The following is a 20,503-nucleotide window of genomic DNA, read 5'->3' on the forward strand; positions in this document are numbered from 1 at the left end:
ATTAAATCAATAGGTATTGAATTTGTACAGTTCTCCAGGCATAATCTAAACATTATGGGAGGAGATACCCAATTGACCACAGATTTCTTTGTCATCAAAACAAGAGAATGAAGCCATTAGTAGATACAGATATATAAACTGATAGTGTAATATAGATTAGGTACTATGAAAAATTTGTTCAAGAAGAGTAGTCAGAATTTAAGCCATTATGATATAGTATCTCACTAAGTGACCACAACCTAATCAATTGTCAGCCAATACCATAACTTAGAATTTCCCCAAATATGGGAGTGTTTAGTGGAATGTTCATGTGTGTTATGAATAAAAGAGTCATCCAGAAATACAGGTATGGAAAATACTATATAAATTAAATATAATTAACTGTGTAGCTTTACATATATGCATACTATGTAGATTTACTTTACTGATGTGTACAGAGTTCTCAAAACCTTCAATTAAATATCTTGAAAAGAGATAAACTAGGAAGAGCTCCATAGCTGTCTTCCTAAAAAACACTTTTGTTTTCCATGAATTATTTAGAATTATAGTTGGAATGAAAATATTTTGAGTAATATTACTTTAATACCTACTTAAGTTTTACTCCAAAGTTAAAGAGAAACATAAAATAAAATACAGAGTGGAATTTTGAAAATAAAAAATATGAGTGAGCCATGTACAGGTATTTATGTAAACATAGATTTTCATTTACCTAGTATAAATGTTAAAGAGTGAAATAGCTGCATTGTGTGGCAATTGCATGTTTAGTTAGGTAAGTTTTACACAATGGCTATACCATTTATGTACAACACTATATGAGCAATCCAGTTTTTCCACATCCTCATCAGCATTTAGTGTTGTCACAACTAAAAACAAAATTATTCATTTCAGATAGGTGTATAGTGATATGTCATTATGGTTTTAATTTTAATTTCCCTGATGACTAATAACATTCAACATATTCTCATAACCCTAGAATTCTTACCTTATTTGCCATATGCATATCCTCTTCCACAATATGTTTGTTCATGTCTTTTGTCTATTTTTTAATTGGTTTACTTATATTTTACTGTGAGTTTGGAGTCACCTTTATTTTTGAAAGTTAGTTTTGCTAAATACAGAATTATTGATTTATATTTGTTTTTCTTCTTTCAGCATTTTGAATATGCCATTCTACTCTCCTCTGGCTTCCATGGTTTCTGCTGAGGTCTCAGCTAATTATCACATTGTTGTTCATCTCTACTTGATAAGTTATATTCCTCTTGCTGATTTATATTTTTTTTCCTGTCTTGACTTTCACCAGAGTGTCTAGGCATGGATCTTTGTGTGTACGCTAATTGAGTTCCATCGGCATTTTGAATTTGGACATCAATATTTTTTATCAAATTTGTAAATTTTTTATACTTATTCAGCTATTGTACCTGACATTTTTTTAATGTCACTTCCATTTTTGGGATTCTATTTACACAAACGTTGATGACTTTATTTCGTCCTGGAGATCTCTTATGTTCTGTTCATTAATTTAGTGTATTTTCCTATTCATTTTATACTTTCATTGCCATATGATTATATAAATGTAATAAAACATTTATAGCATTTTTTTAATTTTAAAAGCTTTTGCTATTTAAAAAATTCTATTTTTAAAATCTTGTACTTAATTTTGTCATTAAGTAATTGTGAACTTCATATAAAATGAATTACTATTTACTCTTGCATATTGTCTGTAGTATGAATGTTACAGATTTAATTCATTCCTGTTGATGGTTGCGTAAGTAATTTCTGTTTGGTTATTACAATATTTGAGGCATCGTCTTGTCATATGTATCCTTAGTCACATGTGAAAATCCTAGGTTTAAAAATTTTTCAAATTTACTGTGTATTGCCAAATAGTAATAGCTCCTAAAAAGCTAGCTACCAACATATACTTCTAGTAGCAACATAGAATAGAGTACCTCTTCCCTGTAACTTTCATTACACTTGATTTCATATATGCATAGTTTTCTCTTAATAAATACATATTTAAATGTACAAAGCATCATCCTATATTCAATATAACCAGCCATAATGAATAGAAAAATATTATTGAAGAGCTCGAGGTATTCATGAGCCCTGCAAGCCATCTTTGCTATGGACTGGGGTTATATAGCAGACTAACTATTAGATACTTAGCAAAATAGAACAATACATGGAAGTTGGGAACATGATTATGGATATCTTCTTTAACATATCAGGAGTCCTGTTTGCTTATTTACAAATAGATAATGGAAGTACCAAATAATATCTAAGCTGTATCAGGCACAAATTTCTATATTTCTGTGCCATTATAGGACTTCCTCCTTATCTGCATTTGTTCTATCTATGTTTTGTATTATCAGGATATATTGGTGAAAGGGATTGTGATGATAAGCAGATAAAAAGACAGTTAATAGCTCTGTTTTAATATTAAGGTTAAAATCACACTGAAAAATTAATTTTGCTGCTTGCACCTGTAGTTGCTAATTTAAGCAAATGACCTCAAAATGCTTAAGGGACAAAAAGGAAGATAAGGAAGAAGTATTGGCAGAAGACCCCAGTAGGAAGAATAAACATAAAGACTTCTCTTCCCTACTGTTGCAGTTTCACTAATATTGTAAAGATTTTATATTTGCCTAGAATTCTTGTCATTCTTAGAATCCTCTGTTTTCATAGTAATTCTCAAATAAAAATTAATTAAAGTATAATGAAATATATAGATCAAATTGATAAACACAAAAAACGTTCTATACATATTAGTCAATCAAATGCCCTATTGTTAAATGCTACTGTCCAAAGTTGGTCAAAATTAAATTTGCATTAAAATAAAAAAATATAAACACCAAAAATTTGTAATTGTCTTTGTAGAACTATCTCTAAACATTTTAACCTTCCATATTAAACTTTTGGTAAGAAAAGTATACATTCATTCAAAGAGATTTTTGGTTGAGATTAGATTTTTGGCCAGACACAGACTTAACAAATGTAGGAGGGAGGATTAGCAATGAACCTATGGCTGTTCCATCCTTTACATTCATCTCAAAGAGGGACAGAAGTACTGGGACTCTGAAAAAAAAATGTTTTCTGTGGAAGTTCTAGCTACTGAATGGACAACACACTGACAGTACACTGCCTCCTTTCTACAGAATTTCATTAGTACCGCTGTGGCAAATAGACGAAGTGGACTTTAGTCCATATTATGGCAGTATAATCACTTAAACTTTAATAAGCATATAGCTCTAATGTGGCTGTTTCCCAACAAAAAATGAGATGGAAATTTGTGTTGAATAGCCACTGATTACCAGAACAAGATTAATGTGAGATATGGAATTGATTTATGGGTGCTGTTGTCAAGGCCTACACCAGCATAATATTATCTGCTGAAAAATGAGGGCAGAATATAGAACAGAGAGCATAGGCAGTATTATATTTTCTAATATATTTTTTAGACTGGATATATAATCCAGAGTTGTAAATGGTTTACTGGAACCCCCCACCCCTTTTTTGCAAGGGTATAATTGTATTTATTTGGCCTGAAACATTAAGTGTACCAGACATTAATCTACTTTATTTTCATTAAATTGAATCCCAAGTAAAACAGTTTTTTTTTCCCCCCTCATTTACTGAAACTCTCAGACTGCTTTGAAAAGAAACCTTCCTTACAGAATTTATAGCTTTCTCCAATAGGACAGTACAACATTTACATTAAAGAGTGTAATAATGTTACTTTTAAAATTTGCATGTTTTTGAGAATGTATATGTTTAAAGAACACTAAGAGGACCATCTCTAATATCTCACAGTGACTGTCATGAAGACATTCTTCATTGTGTGTGTGTGAGTGCATGTATATGTGTGCGTCCATATGAAATCTTGAAACATGAGAAAAATATTTGACTGACATTTGATTTTAAAATCTCCATGGTAAATATGTATTCTAGCTTAAACAAGTATGTAATTGAGATCACAATCTCTCTTTAGAAAGATATAAACTCACTGACTATATAAACTTTTGTTGTAGTATACAAAATTTATTTATATTACCACAGTTTTACATAGTATAAAGGTTGGCAGGCTTGACCATCTCTTAGCATATCATGATAGAAAATACATAATGGGAGGCTACTATAGCATAAGCATGGAGGTGTTCCAATATAGTGATACTATAAAGGAACTAAACTAGATCAGTGATTTATAAACCTGTTTGTTTTTAGTTGCTTTTTTTAAAATTATAAATCATGCTACAAAATTACTGACAAATTACATAATGTGTACCATTTGTAATGGGATTGCTTCTGATAAAACACTAATGAAAACATTTAAGATTTTATTCAGTTTATTAATTTGTTAATTTCAGGCATGCCTACCCATTTATCTCATTCTGTCTTGTGAAATTATTATTGACTAGTTGATAAATTTGAATTTGTTTTCATTAGTGTATTTTTAAAGGAAAAATGCCAGATTTTAAAACCTGAAGTTCTTATGACACAATTTATTATTTTATATAATGTGAAACTACTTAATATATCTCTTCTTAAAAGTAGGATAGCAGTAAATATATAAGTAATCTTGATATATATGTTTCCTTTTTTTGTTTATATATTATGTTCCTCATCCTATTCAACTAAGAAAATATTTTTCTCAATTAAATTATAAATTTCTCTAATTATGGACTTTTATCTGATATGCTAGTTTGGATTTTCCCAACCTCCAAGTTATTTCTTCTGCACTTAGATAATTCATTTATAGACTAAGTGACGAAAGGATCCACTTTCTTAAAAAAAAAAAAAATTACTAACTGCAACATTGAATGGACAAAAAAAAAGTTTCTTCTTTTGCCATTCACATTTAGTGTTGTATATAGATGGTCAATTGTCCATGGATTTCCCCGTGAAAATATTCATACAGACTTGAAAGTTTTAGTCTCTATATTTCTCAAGTGATTTTATTTTATTGTGAATTGAATTTGAGCTCATAAATATTTGTACTGTTCCACAGGCAATAAAATAATCAACCTAAGTTTTATTTCAGACACAGAAAATTAATTGAGTCATTTCTAGCAATATTGCTACATCACACTCATGAATTTTAAAAATGTTTTAAACAACTCAAACTCCTACTTGATGCAAGTCTTTTTTTCCCCACTAACACATTATTGAGGAAATATAACAAGATTTTGATTCAAATGATTTTTACTGAACGTTGATACATTCTGTCATATTTATTACACTAAAGAGGGATAGCCATTAGAGCGACTGAGTTTCTGAAACAGAAACTCTCTATGCTACACGTTTTATTCTTTGTAAATCATTTTCTCCTTGTGATTGTGTATAAAAACAGATTTGCTTCTGTTGCACAGTAAGTCCCTTGGGCAATTGCCTGTGGTCTTGATCCAAAAGTCAAGAAACTGAACAAGGAAGGATGGATGCTATAATTCTACAATAAGGGTCCATAGTTTTATCTTTCAAAAACATAAATACATAGTTCTTTAAATAATTAAAAATTGTCTCTTTTGTTGGTTATAATGACCTCCTTTTTTCCTATGTTTCATGCATTATAATTTTAACCTTTAAAAATTAGAAAATATTAATTATAATCAGAGGTTTCTGATCATAGATATTTGGCACTTATTTGTCAATCATTCTGGGCCTCAGTTTACTCACCTACAAAATGATGTGGTTGTGTTCTGTACTAGTATTTTGTGCACACAGTGTGCAAGGGGAAAATTGACTTAAAATATAGTTATATCTTTAAACTGCTCTTCCTATACTATTAATAGATTAGCTTTGATGTTTTCACACATTCCTGGATCACCTTTGAATTACAACAAAATGTCTTTCAGAGCATTATAATCCGAGATGAAGCTTGGTCTGTTATTTGACTCTTTGCTTTTTGAACATTTAGGCATCTATTGGAAAGGCAGGCTGACTAGCAACTGATATTTGTACCCAACATGCACTGATCTTAATAGTATAGTCTTTCTTGCTAATGAGAAATGGCTTCTAGTTGAAAGTAAGACATCAAAGGTAGTAATAACAGACAGACAGACAAAAAAGTCTCTTTCCCAATAATAGTAGGATACCTCACTCTTCCTGTCATTAATTGTGTTCCTAAGTGACTTACCCTTTGAAGATTTTTCTGGTCCACTTTCTCTCAGAAGAAATGTCCTGAATTGAATGTATTAGATAATGACAGACTTCTGCATAAGCAAATAGACAAATGAGTTACAATGTACCTGTAACAAGAAGGAAAAACATAGTGATTTTATATATGTATAGTAAGTCATAAAATATTATAGGAAAAATATTAAAATTGTTTATTGTGCACCTGGGGAAAGCATAAAAAACATGCAATTAATTCATTCAGGTCCAAACTTGATTATATTTTGCTCGACTTTAGTCAATAAAGCAAAATAGAAAAATGCATAAAATAATGAAACAAAAAAACTCTGATATTAAAAATGTAAATTAGTATAATAAATTGGCCACTAATAAAAAGAAAATACAAAATGCCTTTGCTGTGTTTGAAGTTTCTGACTTTTTATATTGTATTTCACCTGATTTTTGCAGTAGCAGAAAACTTCCAGAAATTCTAGACTTTAGGTAAATGTATTTTGAGGAAGCAATTGGAGTGTGTTGCTCATTAGCTAAAATGGGTAATTTACGTGCCTGACTTCCAAATTTTAGTGTCTAATCAAACTGTGTGCAGGCACTTTCTAAGATCATGGGGTGGTACTGATCTTTTTAAAACATCAGTAAATTAAGTAATTTGAGATTAGAATCTCTTCAGTGAAGTTGGGAAAGCGTAGTATATGTAAACAAAACATACCATACACACACAAACACAGGCACACGTACATTCACACAATGACAATCATAATAAGTGACATCTAAAACTATTTAGAGTAAAATTTGAAGCACAGAATTCATTTTGTTTTGGAGCATTTCAAAAGACATTATATTAAAAATTGTGATATAAAAGGATAATGAACAGTAATCCCTATATTCAAAGAAACATTTAAGGTGGTAAACAAGGTCTTCCTAGCAAATTAATCTTTGGTCATGTCATAGTATGGCTGGTAGCAATTGATTCCTTGCTGTATTTTTACATCACTCTGCCAAAGAAAATCCCTAAGATTGTTCTAATAGTATTTGACTGAAATATGAAATAATGTATAGTGCCACTAACTGATATTCTATATGTATTCTGGGCTTTTAATTTGTGCGAATGGTGAGGAAAGTTAATGAGTGACAAAATGAAAACTGAATATTTTGAAAATGTATGCTCAGGAATAAAATATCTGAACTATTCTAATTAGTAAAATGTAATGCTAATGAAAGAGTGTCACAGGTTCATATATAAAACTAAACTCATAATAATTGTATCAATAATTGGCATAAGAAAATATCTTTTTCTAAATACTTAGAGCTTTTTAATAAAAATTATTGGACTAATTTTTTTAAAAGTCTGAATTTATAAACTTATCTAATTTGATTTTATAAAGTTTGGACAATTTACAGAGAAAGTTTATTTTTGGTTTTAATAAATTATATAATCATTTATTTACCATGTTTGAATTATTTCATATTTCAAATTAATTTGGTCTGTGGACTAAAGAAGGATATATGTATGTTTCATAAGAATTCATTCATTGGAAAAACAAGCACCACATATTCTCAGTATCAAATTGGTATTAACTGATCAACGGTTAAGTGTACATATAGTAATGACATTCACTGGGTGTCAGGCAGATGGGAGGGGGGAGGAGGTGATGGATATATACACACCTAATGGGTGCAGTGCATACTGTTTGGAGGATGGACATGCTTGAAGCTCTGACTCAGGTGGGGCGAAGGCCATATATGTAACCTAAACATTTGTACCTCTGTAATATGCTGAAATAAAAAAAAATTAAAAAGAATTCATTCATTATAAAAAGTCTATCAAGTACCCTCATCTGTTTCCTGTAGTGTCAGATTCTGAGACATAGTAGATAATAAGACAGTCATGCCTTTACCCATATATTTGTGTTTCTGAGTATTAAAACATGTAGAGAAGAAAAGAATTATTTACAGTTATGTGATGTCTAAGAAAATGTGGATTTAGTTTCAGTAAAGTTGGGTAGCACCGCTTGATGCAGTGAATAAAGGAGTCCCAAGCACAAATGTACACATCAAGACAGAGATATACTGGCAAGATGACAGGGGTAGATATGGACAGAGAGATACCCAGATGGTTAGTGTGGTCATGTGTGAGTTTGAGCAAATTTTTTCTTTTGTCAGACCTTCAATTTCTTATTTTTAAAGTGAACAATAGGACCAGATTTTGAAGGCCCATTCCCTTTCTGATATTAGATATTAGATGACTATAATAGATTTTCAGTTCTCATTCTGGATTCCATAGCCAGTGTTGCCAGTGTGCCAGAGCAATGTCAGTTTAGACATCTAGATATTGTAAGAGCTAGGACTAAAACTGGGTCTTAAGACTGGTAATTATTACTCTGTACAAGGCCTATCAAGTAGTCTTTTTATTCAGGAGTCTACTACCCAGTTTCTTAACCTCAATAGATTAATCTTTATATAGAAGCAAGATAAATTGAAACATAATGAAAACAGAACTGTATAGTGGGTACTCTCCGATAACTTGAAAGATCAAAATTGACTCTATTCAGATGATGTTCCTCCCTGTGGATTCGAGGGCACAACATAAGGGGGAGTTCTGGTCTAGACCGTATCTCCTGAGTCAGTATTTTCCAGTTCTGAAGGAAAAAGAAGTAAGTGTATAGGCTAGGAGATTGGAAATCAGAGAGAGCAGTGGTAATAGGATAGGAGACAGCAGGAGATTAGGACAAGAAGCCTAATAGGCCAATGAGAGGCCAGCAGGGAGAAACTAGTTCTTACTGGCTTGGGTAGGAAAAGTTGGTAACTCCACCATACACATGTGGATACGAAAATAAGTCGTATTTCTTTTTGATGTCTCTGAGGAATGTAGCTGGCATAGGATGCCTGGCCAGCCATGAGTTTAGAATGCAACTGGCTTGGAACTTTCAGTGTCCTGATTGGTAGAGGAGTACATCCAAGCATCTGGGAGAGAAATCAAGCCAGCCCATGCTGACTGTGTAATCAGTTCTTTAATCTTAAAGCAAAATGATAGGAAATAAGGAAGAAATCAACACAGAAAAAAGCATTGGCTCAGACAATGGGCCTTGAGGAGATGCCAGACCTGAAGAGCACAGTTACAGCCACTGTATTGCCTTCAGGGACCCACTCTTCCATGATGACAAGGTTTATCACTTGTAGTAATCAAAGGGTCAGCAAATAATTTTATTAAACCATGAAATCATAGGAAATTCAACAAATTTGAATAGAAAATATTCTGTGTTTTCAATATCTGTGCCCTTCATTAAATTATCATAATCTCCTTGACATGACATTTGTAAGAGTATCTAGAAATATGCCTGCCACATTCCTGAGCTCTTGGTGAGTGTTACTTTCTCTTCTTTCCCTTATTTCTTTCTTAATAATTTATATTTGCTGAGAACATCAAAATGTCTTCATTGTATTAAAAGGGAAGAAACCTTGGAAGAATCCAAAGTTTTATTCAAGATAGTCATTCTAAAATAAATTAAGTATTTTTGTTTAGTCCTCAGCATATTTGTCTAAATGAGAGCAGATAGGGGAGATGGATATATTATCTGTTTGATTCTCCTAATGGTTTATTGCTATAATTATGTAAATTAAAGTTTTTCTATTTGTTCATAAGAAACATAAAATATGAGCCTTCATTTATATTTTGGGTACTTGAAAAGAAAAATAAATAAAATTTCACCATGACAGTTTCTAAATTCAAAGAAAATTAGTTTCTCTCTTCTTAATGGAGAATATTCAGGGAAGCAAGATGCTTATGCACATACTTTGAAATTATCACCTGAAGCAGTAACTATTAAGTTGTCTTGTCAAGTGCTGCTTGGCTTGCATTTTTAATAATATTTTTGGTACCCTGGACTTTGTACAGACAAGAGTGTGAATTGCTTGGCTTATAGTCTTGGAAGATGCTGCTATTCTGTTTGCTTTTACTTGCTAACAGGATCCTCCTGGATTATATGATGCAGAAATAGATCTTCTACAAGTGATTCAAGTAAAAATAAAATTAAATCCATTTGTGTTTTGTATTGGAAAACCATCACAAAATCAAACAAATATTTGAAAAAGAATCAAGTCAGCATTTTGATTTCCTTCTTTTAAGAAGAGCTTTTTAATGTTATTTTCCCTTTTGCTATTTCAAATAATATGCATTTAATTAATCTTGTAAATAGATATTTTTTACCATTTTCATTTGGTTAGTTGAGGTAGTCTTTTGCATCAAATATTAATCATGACACTTAAGTGTCATTTATAATGAAGAGATTGATATACTAAATCACTTGGGGAAGAAAACATAAGTAGTTTAATGACAATGCAGAAATAGACAGCTGGTTTAGAAAATCAGGGGCTAACTAGAGTTTATGTATATTTTGAGAGAGTACAAAAACAAGATTAATGGAAAGAACTAAGGCTTTTCATGACACTATAATGTGAAGGTTATTAGGCAAGTTAAAATCTTGATGTCTATCTCTTGTGAATTTAAGGAGCTCAGTAGTTTTATCTCATTAGCACTTTTTACTTATGTTTGGGATGGCAGCTAGACTTTTGAGAAGGGCTACCCTAGGTGTATAATTTATTTGCATTTCTTGTGCCACCACATTTTTCACATCTTTGGTCATTGAACAGAATCAATAAATAATGTTGTATTTAATTTCATGTCTAAAGAAATGAGTTTCTGTGAAGTTTTTTATGTATAACACTCAATGTCTGAAATCACACATTCTGGATTTATTGAAAATCAGTATGATTTCATTGTATTTCAGGGCATATTGTATTGTATTTCAGGGGCATTTTAAAGGTTTAAAACAAAATTTATATATATATTATTTTTGCACACGTAGATGTTGTACAGGTTTAAGAAATTTCTTAAGTTATAATGACATCTTTATAAAGGATAAAAATTTGGTTCTATACTGCTCAGGTAGTGGTTGTGGTACATTGAGATTCTCAAAACTGGAGTGTTTTACTAGAAAAGAGAGATTTATGTCTCTTCTTTGAGTAAATAATATTCCAGAACCTATATAAACCATACTTAATATTTTTTTACTTACTGTATACCCTCAGAATTCTTGAGGTCATTATACATACAATAATGTATTAGTAAGAATTAATGCATTCCCAGGATATAATAGGAAATCACTTAGTATTCAAAATGACAAGGCTATCCATATTACTGAACTATAATTTTTATCTCTATTTTATATTCATCTCTATCTTTGCATCTGTGGATAAATCTATAAATAAGTATTTAGCTATCCAACTCATGAAAGCATCCTGAAGATGGTTTCAATGAAATAAAGATCTATTATTAATTTTAAATTAATGGATTTTCTTTCAGATTTACATTGATGTGTTATTTGTAACATGACAGAATTAAATAAATGACTGTGTTTTCATATTTACATGTTTCTCCCTTCTTTTCCACATTTACTCTTCTTATTTTCTTTTTTTTAAAGCTGTAGTTTCTTTCTTCTCAAACTTTATCTATCCTATTTGTTTATATACTGATCTTCCAAATATACCTACTGTCCTTTCTCTGCTCCTTATTGTTAACTTCTTTTGTTAACTTTCTTTTATTTTCACTCTGAAATTTATGCTTTTTTTTTTTCTGGGGCATATTCATATATGTTTACGTCAACTCATACTGGAGATAATGAATAATAAGTTCTTAATTTTCTTAATTAAAAATATGTGATTCTCTTCTCCCAATACTTTATATCAAGATCCTTTTCACAATACTATATATTGATGCTACAGCTATTTCCCTATCTGAATTAGTTTTCTTTAATAATTTTTTGCTATATTTCCTGGCTAGAAAAATAGAAAAATAGAAAAAAAATCTATTTTTTAAAGATTTTTTAATCTTTCTATTTTATTTTGTACAGTGGGAAGAGATTGGTGAAGTGGATGAAAATTATGCCCCTATCCACACATACCAAGTATGCAAAGTTATGGAGCAGAATCAGAATAACTGGCTTTTGACCAGTTGGATCTCCAACGAAGGTGCTTCCAGAATCTTCATAGAACTAAAATTTACTCTGCGGGACTGCAACAGCCTTCCTGGAGGACTGGGGACCTGTAAGGAAACTTTTAATATGTATTACTTTGAGTCAGATGATGAGAATGGGCGAAACACTAAGGAAAATCAGTACATCAAAATAGATACCATTGCTGCTGATGAGAGCTTTACAGAACTTGATCTTGGTGACCGTGTCATGAAACTAAATACAGAGGTCAGAGATGTAGGACCTCTGAGCAAAAAGGGATTTTATCTTGCTTTTCAAGATGTTGGTGCTTGCATTGCTCTGGTTTCTGTGCGTGTGTACTATAAAAAATGCCCTTCTGTGGTACGACACTTGGCTATTTTTCCTGACACCATCACTGGAGCTGATTCTTCCCAGTTACTCGAAGTGTCAGGCTCCTGTGTCAACCATTCTGTGACAGATGAACCTCCCAAAATGCACTGCAGCGCTGAAGGGGAGTGGCTGGTGCCCATCGGGAAATGCATGTGCAAGGCGGGATATGAAGAGAAAAATGGCACCTGTCAAGGTAAGAGTTTGCCTGCGGATCTGCAGGGGCTGTCTGCTTCAGTTGGATCATGTATATGTATTTTCTCCAGTGATTATGAGCAAATGACCTTTTACTTTGCTAATTTATGGAGATTATTTCTCTCAGGTTTGATTTCTCTCTTTTCAGAATTTTAAAATTTCTGGCAACCATGAAAGATTTAATGTTATATTTTATTGCATATACATAATTAATACTCAGAGAGTGTCTGAGTTGCAGTGTAATATTTCATATTCCTTTTGCTTTCAGAAGTTTTATTTTTGAGCAACCCAAGCAAAGGGATTAGTAACTTTCATTGTAAGATTATTGTCTGCTACTGCTGTTTTCTGTCGATGAAGTTGTTTTCCACTCAGTACTTCCTGTATACAATGTGAAGCAAAATTTTAGATGAAAATTGCTTTGGCATGCTTTTAACTGGCCTTTAAAATCGCTTCAGAAATAAGTTCAGCCGTATGAACTTCACAGCAAAACATTTGTAAACTGACAGGATTAGTTTACTGAGTTGTTTACATATGGTTGCAATTACATGGTTGTTTTTTAAAATTTACAGATCAATTTTAAATGCATAATAAGTATTGTCCCAGAAAAATAACTGTTTGGAGATACAGCCGATACAAAAGGTCATTTCAAAGCAATTTGCAATGGAGGTTTTTTGTGTTTAAATTTTTCTTTTAAATTGAAACTTGATCACGCACGCTTTTCTCTTCATTTGAAAATGCCCCCTTTTTCCCCACAGTGGTGAATTGGGCTTTTAAACTTGGATATTTGTCAGTGTCTTTCAGAAACAGGATAGTATTGTATGTCAATGTAAAGAACAACTTATGGGAAGGAAAACAAACTTTTCCTCTTTAAAAAAGTTATTTTCCATCATGAACTTGAACTTGGTTTTACCATGATGTGCATTTATTAATTAGGTAATGGGAGTTAATGGTATTAAATGATGACAAAACCAAATGCTAATCAGTCCCTGAGCCCCACTTCGTAGCTCTAAGTGCATTTTTTTTTCTCAGTCCATTATATAATGTGAATCAAACTTATCCATCTGTTCAGGCTTGATTTTAGATTGATTATCTATCCAAGGAAACAAAACTGGGGAAATTACCTATAAATTATAATGACATTTGTTAATTAATTCTCTCCAGAAACTTATTGCATTGCACTTAAATTTTTTCATTCAGTATCAGCTCCTATGTTGTATCCTTACCATAACATGTACAATTAATCGTGTGGTTGTTTTTCCATGTAATCGACAATGCTCTACACCTGATTCTATATGTGTTTATACACACACACACACAAACATATTTATACATGTATACACACATGTATAGCCAAAAGTTTTGTTAAATTGAAATTATGCTTCTGAAATACTTATAAATTTGTTGGAGAAATAAATCATAGTTTGTTCAGAATTGGCTTTAAAGGAAAGTTCTAAATAACATTATCTTAACTTTTGAGTAATCTTACTGGTTTCAGATGAGGTTTTATTGAAGGATCAGAAGCAGGGGTTAAAAACAATCTATTGAATATATTTCTGTCTAAAATATTCTAAATATTCTAAATCTTAATTATTTCGAAAACTTTATTAGTATTGTAAAAAGTAAATGACCCATTTGATTGTTTATATGTTTATATAATTTTAGAGAATATGTGGTTGCTTTATTTCAGACCACAATGACTTTGCCTCCATTCCTATTGACAGAGGGTGTAAGAGGTCTCTGCATTTTTAGGAGGTAAATTTTGATTATGTTGGTACTTACCATGAAAATATCTTGGAGACGTTGTGTTCTGACAGAATGTTTCTCAAAGCATTTAACACACATCTCTTCTTTCTCTCCTCCACTCTTGGATTGGTAAGTGGGAAGTAGAGGCCTGAGAGACAGTGGGATGGACTTGGAGAGATTGCACTGTTAAAAACTCTGCTGACTGGATTCTGTCTTAATTCATGTATTTATTACCCTACTCTGGTAGCAAGAACAATGGCTGCAGGGAGTCATACAGTCTGTTGAATACACAACAGTGGTTCCCAGCTTTTGTGGCACCAGGGACCGGTTTCATGGAAGACAATTTTTCCACGGATGGGATGGGGTGTGTAGGCGGAGCTCAGGCGGTGATTCTGGAGTGTGGGGAGGTGCTATAAGTACAGATGAAACTTCCCTAGCTCCCCTGCCTCTCACCTCCTGCTGTGCCACATGGCTGCTAAGTTTCATGGAAGACACTTTTTTCATGGTGGTAGGAGAATGGGGGTGCCGGGAGTGAGGGGTGGAGTCTGAGCTCCGGCGGTGATGTGCAGCCTGTTTCCTAACAGGCCATGGACCAGTAGGTACCAGGCCACAGACCGAGAGTTGGGGACCACAGAGCTACAGAGTGTTCTACACAGTGCAGCCTATGTAAATAATGCCTTTTGGTGTTTTACAATGTACAAACAGTAAATAGTGGCACTTTTATTCTATAAACTTATTCAATGATAAATAAATGTTGAAAGTTTGCTTTGGAGAATTAAAGCATCACAGATATTGTTGAGGCATTCTGTCTATACATAATATGTAAGTGCAGATGTGTGTGTTGTGTGTGATATAAAATGCCACCACAGTCAGTTCTAACTCATTCTGTGATCTTAATGTGCTATGCTCAAACCTTCAAGTGGAGATTCTGATGTTTTAGAACTATCCTACCAACAGGCCAGAAATCTAGGAATTATCCTTGACATCTCCTTCCTACTCACTACCCATTTCCAATCCATCTTAAAGAGTTTGTAGAAATTGCCACACTACTATCTCTTAAAATCAGCTACTTCCCGCTATTTTCTTTTTCCTCCTAGAAGTGAACCTTGTTGGAACTTTATTTTCAAATATAATGAATATAACATTATATAGAGTTTTGATTTTTTGAGCCATGTGAATGTATCACCTATACAAAAATGCAAATCTCATTTCACACACCCATTAACCCCTGCCACCACACACACACACACACACACATACACACACACACACACACACACACACACAATTTATACACTTCAGTGGTTTTCTTAAAGAAAGATTTTTTATAGTAGCTTTAAATGCTGCATAGTTTTGTTCCTGTTATCTGTCCTGACTTATTTTAAACTGTGCTTCCTCCCCTTCCCTATGCACTAGCCATGCTAGTTTTTTCAATTTCTCAAATGCAGTGCACTCACTTTCACTATGCGAAATATTCTTCTACCTACTTTATGTCTGGTTAGCACACACTAATCCTTCAGGTCTGTGCTCCAATATCTCTTCTGCAGAAAAGCTAGCCTTGACTGTTCAAGACAAGGTCACCTCACAGCTGTTTGCTTATTTATCCTTTCTTCACAGAGCCATTTAGAGTTATTATTTTGCACCTCTTTGTTGATTTATTATCTGATTAATGATTTTCCCACCCCATTAGACTATATACTTCTTGATGCCAAGGGTGGTGTCTGTTAATTTAAGGACTGAGAAAGAAATCAAAAGGCAAGAAGAAGGGAAAGTGAATTCAAGAGAGAGAAAAGGAAATGTACAAAGATGTAAAAGCATACTGTGTTTTTAAATACCGTGTTTCATCCATTTATTTTACTTTTGTATTTATATGTAGAAAATCCCCTTGGTCTGAAAATTGACCAGTGTATCTTTTAAATTTGTCCTTTCTTAGTCCTAAGACTCTCAGGCAAAATTCTCAAGTTCCAGATATTAAATAATATATGATTGGCACTTCATATATTAACTATTATAGAGGCCATTTTAGTGAATTTTATAGGGTCCAAAACATCTTATATTGAAATATAATTATAATATGGCCTTATTACATAATGACTCTAGTCAGTTTCTTCAATAAACAATGTTAAGATTTATTAAGGAAATAATTATATTAAAAAGCTAAAGTTTTAATATGTCTGTGGTAATGATTTATTTCCTGAGTCTGTGCTAGAGAGTGACCAAGTAGTCACTGTCAGATTATGCTTCTGTGACCTGTCATATATGTGGAGCATAGTGAAGTTAACCCAAGGCCTTTTAGAGAGTAAAGTCTTCAGGTTTTAGAATGCTAGGTAGCTCATTAACGTGTGGTTTCAACAGTAGACAACCATTCAGGAGTCTTGGCCAAATTAGCAATTTGTGTTCTGTCATCTTCATATAACTTCTCATTTGAATTCCTTTAAGAGAAATAGACTACTTTACCCTTAATCTGGTTTTGATGAGGTAATAAAATAGTATGGTTTCTATTGTATTAACTTAAAATACAGTGTGCATTTATTTTGGTAAGGCTTACTTATACACCTACATTTTCTATAATAAACTGCTTTAAGTATACAAATTTATTTCCTTGAAATGTTTTTTTTTATTTTCAGAAACAAGTAATGTCCCAAATCCATTTATCCAAGTATGTTTCCCTAGTTGTTATTTATTATTATTTCTGATGAAATTCATGCTATTTTTTCCCTTAAGAGTCATGTGAATTTTTTTTTTTTCTGAGTACAAAATGGTTGGCAAAAACCCATTTTGGAAGTTTCTGCTTTTTATTGAAGTGAATGTGTTTGACAGAAGTAATTGAGTTCACATGAATCAAATGTTGCCTGCTGAGTTCTCTTGTGATTATGTTGCTGACTTACTCAGATGCAAGGCAAGACTACTAATCTTCATCAGTTGCTAGTGGAATGAAGTAGTAATTTGAAATTAGCCCTAGATAATTATAGTTTCACTTATATCAAATGGAGGAAAGAGATTTAGATTGTGGGTCATTGCCAAAACCAGTCAGAGGGAAGAAGGTATATAGTGCATTCTAAAATAGAGGATATAAGCGGGGTTAGACGTCAAGGACTATGGAGAAAAAGCACTTATTAATTGTCCAACTGGGAGATGATTGCACAGCAAGGGAAATGTAGTGAAAATACCCAACTTGAGAAAAAGCCTTGATTCAGAAAGAGTACAGACACAGCAGAGAGTACTATGTCGATCATTTGTACTCCTGGTACATATTTATGATTGAAACAAAATTGGCTGGATATAGAGTATATTAGGCATTCATATAATTATGCATTGGAAAGCCTAGTTATTTTTTATTAGACATCTTACCAAAAAGCATCAAGGAGTTGAACTTTTGATTCTATTTGGAGTGTTATTACATGCAACAAAAGGAAAGTAATTTTAATCTCAAAGTTTGTACAAAGGATGGGGATTATAAAAGTCACAAAATATCAATGGTGTGTGTAATGTGTACGTAGGGGAGTGTGTGTGTGTGTGTGTGTGTGTGTGTGTGTCCTGCTTCTGTGAGGAACCACCACACAATTAAGCAGTCAAGTCATTTCATCCATTTGTAGGTATTGCACATGAGGATAATAAAATAGATGGTCTTTGTATTTTCATTATATTACTCCCTGGCATAATTCTAATAAGATTTTAAAGCATACTTGGCATCTGGTTTTGGTTTAGTATTTTTTTTTTCTAAATCAAAGTTTCTCAACACTGACATTGTTGATATTTTGGGCCAAATATTTTTGCTGTTGAGGGGAGGGGTGTTGTCCTGTTCATTGCAGGATATTTAGCAGCTTCCTTGGGTTCTACCCATTACATATAGTAGAATACCCCACTCCCTGTTTTGATAGTCAAAAATATCTCCAGATATTGCCAAATGTTGCCTGGGGGAAAAACCACTCCCCATTGAGAACCTAATCCAAATATTGTCCCCAAATGAACATACATGCCACTAAAGCGAAAGGTGTTTATGGATATATTTATGGACCTTTGCAAAGTGACCATTTTTCTTTAAATTCTGCATTTATAAAAGAAGATGTACATTTTGATATTTGACTAACTTGCACATGGTGGGAAATATGCTTCTTGTGAGAGACAGCATATTCTAGCAGTTTAAACGAATTGATTCTGAGTCAGATCCTTGGATTAAAATTCTACCTCTGCTATTTACCTGCTCTGCATCCTTGTGTAAGCTATTGAATCTCTGTTTCTTGCTTTCCTCATCTCTACCTCATAGCAATCTTGTGAAATATTATATAAAAACTGCTTAGCACAGTACCTAGCACACAATACTTACTCAAGGAAGGTTATCTATTTCTTATATCTCTCAGTCACAATAAAATGTTTTACAGGATCATATGTCTTCTGTTATAAAATAAAAGGTGGCTAAAGGTTAGAAAATTATCTAGTTTTCTCTAACTAGGTAGTGTATTCTTAACTGATTTCGTTTATCAAAGTATAATTCTACATTTTTGTTAATTGCGTGAAAAAAAGAACCTCCTTTATAAAAATTTTACTAGAAATAAAAAATAAAATATTTGTTATCTCATTAGATATTGAAACCCATTCTTTACGTTATTATTGTTTTAAGCACTATATCCGGCCTGTACAATTCCTGTATCCTAGGAATTTAGACATATGTAGACAAACATGAATATGTACTCAAAGCTGCAGTTAAAATTTGTGAGAATTTCTCATGGTGATGTGAATACTTTGGGGTAAAGTGTGCTATTTTAGATAGGGAAATAAGAAAATGTTTTTGTGAAAAGGTGGTGTTTAACAGACACACAAACACACACACACACACAAAAAAAACCTGTGAAAAGTATGGAAATAGCATAGCAAGCAGAGGAAACTTTTAGTGCAAGTGCTATTTTAATACATTAATATAATGTATGTCTCTTTTTTCTAAGATTATACTTTTTAAAAGGTATTTGCATATTAATATCTGAGAAATAAAAGACCTGCTGATTCCTGAACTTACCAGATAAAAGATACTGTTTTTAAAGATAGAGGATTACTAATAAATATCTGTGGTCAAACACATGCATATCAAACATGATACAATCCAGTTTATTTATGAGTGTATTGGATAGTTATTTGTGAATTATTACACCCACTTTTCAATATGATGAACCTTTTTTTTTAAATAAGTTAATGTTTCATTGATTCAGCAATAGTTTATAACTCTAGAATCTTCTGTTTTATGTGGATGGTAAAATAGGAGAACTTGAAAAGAAAAAAAATAGAAGAACCAAATACCATGTAATCCCTTCTGGTCAAACTTTTAACCTTGGTTTGCACCCCTACTTTTTCAGTTAGCAGGTATATTAGTGAAAGTTTTAAGGCTGTATGTAATTTTAGTTTAGAATAAATGTAACAGGTAAATGCTATGCCCCATGTTTACAGTAATAGTAATAACTACTTTGTAAAGTTCACTTTGGGTAAGTCCCCAGGATGTTTTACGATGATGATGACACATTCAATATTGTTACTGTGCAAATGAATTTTAGCATTAATGGACTTGAGTTCCGTCAAGGTCATGTGGATGGAGAATTAATGATTATATTTTATGTTCAAATGTCTCATACTTGTGTAAAACACCTCTGAATAATAAACATTTATTAAAATGAGATGCACTGGATAAGCTCCTTTTATTATAATACATTATCATACAAAGATAATTATCAGGAAAATATTTTAATGATAAAGATTTTACAAAGACGTTACATATCTTAATATCTCACATATATTAATTAACATATTCAGAACTGATTTAAAATCCACATTTAAATGTGCCAGGAAACAAAAACATTATCCTTTTATTTTATTATTTGCTTCTTTTTTTATTATTCAGATACCAGCAGAAGACTTACATAAAGTCTGATAACATAAACCAGAACAGCTCTCATGGGAAAAATTATAAAATTCAATGTTGAGAATTCACTGAGTGCTTTTTAGCAAAAATTTCAGTGTCAATTCTCAGATTCTTGAAACCTAAAAGTTCAAAAATGAATGCAAATGATAAGAAA

At 32.3% G+C, this 20,503-nt stretch overlaps 1 protein-coding gene across 8 annotated transcripts in view; it reads left to right on the forward strand.

Annotated features, from left to right (window-relative positions):
- Positions 1-20,503, forward strand: part of EPHA5 (EPH receptor A5) — a 303,231-nt gene that overhangs the window by 45,207 nt on the left and 237,521 nt on the right. For all 8 annotated transcript variants that reach the window (XM_075997884.1, XM_075997886.1, XM_075997885.1 and 5 more), the window contains exon 3: positions 12,036-12,699. In XM_075997884.1, coding sequence (XP_075853999.1) covers positions 12,036-12,699 — 664 coding nt within the window. The remainder of the gene's footprint in view (positions 1-12,035; positions 12,700-20,503) is intronic.

Source organism: Microcebus murinus, chromosome 26 (genome assembly GCF_040939455.1).
Source record: "Microcebus murinus isolate Inina chromosome 26, M.murinus_Inina_mat1.0, whole genome shotgun sequence".
NCBI classification, from domain to species: domain Eukaryota; kingdom Metazoa; phylum Chordata; class Mammalia; order Primates; family Cheirogaleidae; genus Microcebus; species Microcebus murinus.